The sequence below is a fragment of the Opisthorchis viverrini genome (genome assembly GCF_000715545.1).
Source record: "Opisthorchis viverrini unplaced genomic scaffold opera_v5_78, whole genome shotgun sequence".
Lineage (NCBI taxonomy): Eukaryota > Metazoa > Platyhelminthes > Trematoda > Opisthorchiida > Opisthorchiidae > Opisthorchis > Opisthorchis viverrini.
Genome location: NW_008751734.1, coordinates 1,718,400 through 1,723,809, shown reverse-complemented (window position 1 = coordinate 1,723,809; position 5,410 = coordinate 1,718,400). Strand labels below are relative to the sequence as shown.

Genomic DNA, 5,410 nt, shown 5'->3' with positions numbered 1-5,410 from the left:
TTTATAATACAATATGATACAAGAAAACACAGTAAAATTATGCAAATGTATAATTTAATCATATAATCACCAAATGATAATATAATACATGCATATATACTAATGTGTAATATGTTATAATACACTCTACTATAATACACTAGAGGACATAGACCGGTAGTACTCCACTTAGATAGTACTCCATTGAGATCATTCCTCAACTTTTGATTTAGTGAAGCAAAATAATCGCACCAGTGCGAAATGGAGGCCTCTTAAAAACTGTGTCACGTGGATACAACTAAGTTGGCCTCTCCATATCCGAACCGCGAACAAGCCATTCACCAGCTGTTCTCAGGAGGATCAACCCATTCCACTGCAGAAATGCCTTGAAATGCCTAAATAATTATGGAACTTTGAACCGGAACAGACAATTCAGTGCAGTCAGGATGAGTAGATGTGTTTTTCATACAAAGAATACTTTTTGCCTAATTTAACAGCAACGTTATGCGCGTTCCTAAATGGCAAAAGATATTTGTCACCATATTTGGCGATGAAGCAAAAGGCGACTACTGAAAGTTAAGCCGGGAACCGAACACATTAAATGAACCTATTGCCATAAAAATGACACTAATCAAGCTTTCCTTCTAGTCTGCATGACCGGTAGAGTAAAAATCATCAAAACTACGATTTATTTGAAGGAGCGAGGGTAGAAAACAGACCTCAGTCACACTTACTGTGTTGCTTCCAAGCCAGGTTCTTCACTTGGCCTAATTTCTTTTGTACTGAAGCCTTTGTAAATGAAATGGGTACCGGCTTTGTGGCTGAAATGTGCTGACCTTCAACTGTTGGGTTTTCTGCCGGTAGAATGCAAAAGATGATACGAATTGAGTCACTCATTACACTCATAATAAGGATGTGTTTGTGGAGACATGTTTATCTCAGAATATTTACTCACCCAACTGGGGTCGCTTTGCGAGCAGTTGATATGACTCAGTGATTCCTTAAAAAGAATAGTAAAGAGGCAGTACAATTGCATGGTGCGGTGGGAGAAATCTCAGTTCACCTAAAACTATCCGATTGGAGACACAAAATGACTATTTTGTTAAAGTGAATGACGGTCACCTTATTAAAGTCATCAATACAGACCGTAGTTCTTGAATAAACAAGCATGTAAACCAACGTGAAACCTTGTTCATCCCTACTTCTTATTTTCACATTCATGTGAGTGTACGCAACTGGTTATTCAACATGAATCTCCCTTCAATGTGCGAAGCCTTGAGAGTACCTTTTGATGAATCTGAGCCATACCGACCAATGTGAGGCTATGTGGCAGGAGTTTTGTAATGGGCGAACTTTTATCCTGTTCTTTTCTAATATTCGTAGCACATGAAGCAGGTAATTAGAACGTCTACCGAGAAATTTGGTGCCAGTCCGAATGGATGCTTTCTAGTTGTGCAGCGTAATCCAGTGTGGCTTGAATGCATCTTGACTCCATTTCTGCCCCATTTGACTGCCGTCGTCACGGCTATTCATGTTGTTGGATTTAACTCAGGATATTTACAGGCGCCAAGGCAACCGAATCGGGGTTTCGTCCGCGCTACTTAACCAGTTGCGGAAGTTTGTGACCGCGTAACCTGAGTGCAGTTTCTCATATATTAAGAGAACCAGCTTCGAACGTGACGGGACTACGAAAGAGTCAATGGAATAACCGGTTTCGTTGAGACAGATTTCATTGGTTTTTCTTCACTCGCCCTTGACAGATGACACGCTTGTACACGACAGCGATCAATAAGTCAGCCGGTCCGGACGTTGGTTGACTTTTTCTGGTTTGGCCAAGCGCACCAGGCGATCAAGCAGCTATCCACACCGAGGTTCACGGTAATAAGAAGGCACTAAGGGGACTGTGGTCCAAAACATCATGTAAAACCTGAACTGTGTGGTGCCATTTGATTAAACATGAGCGAAACCCGTAAAAAAGGTGAAGAATATCATAAACGAGAGATTCACTTGAGTGATAAGCAAATTGATTTGCAAATAAGTGGGTTTGTCGAAAAGGTGTTCTAATTGAGCAAATTTTTTTGCTTTATTTCAGGGACGATGACAAATCTTTCAGCCCGAACATCGTAAACAGGATTTCGCACGTAATTAGGTTCGAAGAGTTTGGACGATTGACCGAATTCTGCGTCGGCTGTATCCCAAATGATATAAAGTATCAGAGCTTTTGGCGTGCAAATCTACGAGATCGAGTATCTGACGACACAGTTGTCCAGAGGGCTAATATTCGACTGTCGAGAATTTGTGTTCATAACCTCAAAAATACAGTTTATGATTTTTTCACAGCAAACTTATCTGCAGCTTGTTCCTTGGTGCGTGGGGGCGACATGGCTCAAGTGGTTCGAGCGTGAATTTACTGACCAGGAAGTCCGTGGTTCGAACCTGATCTCTACCTCCAGACTTCTCCTGTTTGGCTTGGGCAACCTGGCACCATCCCAGCCCTCGTGTAACCTTCGGGTTGCATGGCAGCCAGGCACCGAAAGAATGTTATAGCTGAGCGTGCATGCAAGGTTCCCCATGGACACATTTCTCTCTGCACTAGGGTAGTCACCGCATGACTTCATTTTCCATGCATTCTAACTAGCTCTTCAATGAACCAGACTGCGTATACATGCCAGTATACAAATCTTCAAGTAATGGTATCCATGGATCCTACGTCTGCGGATCGGAAGCACAGATGTTCCAGAACCTTCTTCTACAGGCCAACGACATATAACCAAACAATTAGTAGTTCCACGCTTCTTCACTGATTGGAAGGAAATACGAATCCACCTCAAGGGCCAGTATACTACTACTCGTGATTACTGAACATAAAAACCCAAACAGTGGCTTAGAAAGATCGATCGAAATGTTCTGACTTTCTGTCATTCTCAACAACTTTGGCCCCTACAACCCAGCTGAGCCTCCTACCACCTGGGTGCTTGCAAGAGACGCATGTTAACTTCAAAAGTGTTATGGTAGACAACAATTCGTCTTCTCCACGATAAATTGAATATCCCAGAATTACTACACTCTGTTCATCTTCATTGTAAACAGAGAATATTGCCCCTAGGAAACAAAACAAGCTAAGCTTGGTGTCATTTCCAGGCTGATACATTCTGTAGAATAGCGCCAATGTGGAGAATAGATCCTCGAAAGAATCGACGGTATCAGTGTTTGGAATAAATTCCGGTAGGACATAACCGGGAAGCTGCAAATGGATGTAAGCATCTGCAACCTTTGAAAGTACGCGAGGATATCACCATCATCAAAGACAACAACATCAGTGTTGACACTGATGCTTCATTGTCGTACAACCACAAGGCTCTTCTAATTATATTTAAAGTCATAGAGTGAAAAGAAGAGAAAAAGGGTGAATGAGGGGGGAAACGTGGTGCCATCCAGAATCAGCCACGCTTCTGAGACATCGGTGGTCAGATAGCTGGATACACCTCACATTATCTGTCGACAGAGGCCAAGTCACGCACCCATACAACAACACAGCCCTTACTGTAGCCTGGCACACACGACCCTTAAGATCTAGTGAGATGCCTTTTTGACGCCACAAGTGATGCAAATTAGCAAACATGTTTCGAGCCTTTGAGATTCTTGCTCTGACTCCATCAGACACACTTCCATCAGAGCTAATGCAACTACACACACTTCCATCAGAGCTAATACAACTACCCAGGTATGTAATGTTTACCACAATCTCCGGTGATTCTCCTTGAATTGTAAAAAATATGTTCTCAGACCGCACGTTCTGAAGCATGACTTTGCACTTTGAAGGAGGTAAGCATCTGCATTGTTTGAAAGCGCAAATGGAGATGTCATCCGTTGAAAGAAAATTCATTATTCCCAAACGATAACTCACAGGTTGAGAGGAAAAAACAAACAAGCTGAAAAACAAAACGGTGGTTCTTATCAAAGGACAAATCTTATAAGTGTCCATCAGAAAAAACGCAACTATAGCATTCAACACGGTGAGTAGAGCATAGATTACCATTCCGAAGGTAGCGTATTGCCAAGACCCGTAAAAAAATTGCGCAGACTCAGGCGCGTCTTTAAAAAGTGAGGAAATTCTAGAAGATTGTAGGTGTACTCACTTTGAAGTGAAGTAGTCCCATGTCTTTCGCCCATAATATTACTCACAGAACACGTGTAGTCCCCAAAGTCGGCCGGGTTGAGCTTGAAAATAGTCAATTTCGATATGATTGGAGCCAGAACATTGTTGGGGTGCGGGCGGTGTTCAACTGTGGATTGGTCGGAGAACAAGCGGTTGGGTAAATTTTACGCTGGTGGTAGTTAGAAGCTTTGGTTTGGTACAAGACTTATTATTGAACAAATTCCCGACGATTTGGCAAAGTTAGCTAACTCAGCTATGTAAACTTTGACAAAATAAAACAAAGGACTTAGCAAAACTCACTTATGTCGTCTGTGCCGGGAGAATGAACTGTTTGAGAAGCTATCTATTGGAGATCGCCTCACAGCTTAATGTGGAATGTCTGAATAAAGACCCAGAAGGGTTTCTTTGAATTGCTACGAAGCTACTTAGGACAATGTGTTTTCATTCCGGTGGCTTGTAGGCTACTACTTGACGTTTTTTCCGAAAAGCATAAAAATTTCCGTAATACTTTGAAAATTAAAACTGTGGTTGATTTGTGAGACTGTTGGGAAAACCGGTGAATGGTTACTCAACAAAATTGTTAAGATAAATTTTATATTTGTTGATCGGATTTGTGGTTCTTGTTGAAACTGCATCCTGAAATCCGTGTTCTGGGGGAATTCACTGACCCATGGTGTTTTTTTCACGTGTAAGACTAAAAATGTTCCCACAAATCAACATCATAAAACTCTTTGGGAATACGAGGTTCGTGGAAGAACCTGTTTGCATCACATCGAAGATTTTCGAGTTCAAAGTCGCACATCAAGGCTTCAGTGAGCACAATTTAGTAGGTTTTGAACAGTCATCCCCATCTCAGTGATGGCAGTTACTCTCTACCCCTCGTGAAGATGATCCCGTGGGCTGAAACTGTTCACCTGGTCTATTGAAAGAATAACAGCGATGAAAACCAGCGTTTAGTAATGTGGTTAAATATTGGTAGCTCGGGTGAGTTTATTGGTTGTTGATCTGTTCGCCGAGTTTGGCAATTGGCTTGCAAACGTTTCGTCACCATACGAGGAGACATCATCAGCGCGCAGTTGGGTGAGTACTTCTTCCTTGCCTGCGTGTGTTTATATAGCAGTCAAAGGCCATCTGTTATCTTCTGACGTGATTGGCTGCCTGAAGTGTAACGAGTCTAGTGAATCTATTGGTCCGTTTATGGTCCTTGTTGCGTTGTGGTCTGCGTTCCTTTGTGTTGATTGGTTATCCCAACGGTTTCTAATTTTAGTAGCT

The 5,410-nt window shown here is 42.1% G+C and overlaps 2 protein-coding genes across 2 annotated transcripts in view; one reads left to right on the top strand and one right to left on the bottom strand.

Moving 5' to 3' along the window:
- T265_04645 (hypothetical protein) overlaps nt 1–2,749 on the top strand; it is a gene marked incomplete at both ends in the record, with an annotated part of 15,255 nt that extends 12,506 nt beyond the window's left edge. Inside the window, one exon of the mRNA XM_009169427.1 lies at nt 2,618–2,749. Within this exon, the coding sequence (XP_009167691.1) occupies nt 2,618–2,749 (132 nt within the window). The remainder of the gene's footprint in view (nt 1–2,617) is intronic.
- Nucleotides 1–5,410, bottom strand: part of T265_04646 (hypothetical protein) — a gene marked incomplete at both ends in the record, with an annotated part of 13,709 nt that overhangs the window by 6,323 nt on the left and 1,976 nt on the right. Inside the window, 3 exons of the mRNA XM_009169428.1 lie at nt 714–880; nt 3,465–3,786; nt 4,119–4,265. Coding sequence (XP_009167692.1) covers nt 714–880; nt 3,465–3,786; nt 4,119–4,265 — 636 coding nt within the window. The remainder of the gene's footprint in view (nt 1–713; nt 881–3,464; nt 3,787–4,118; nt 4,266–5,410) is intronic.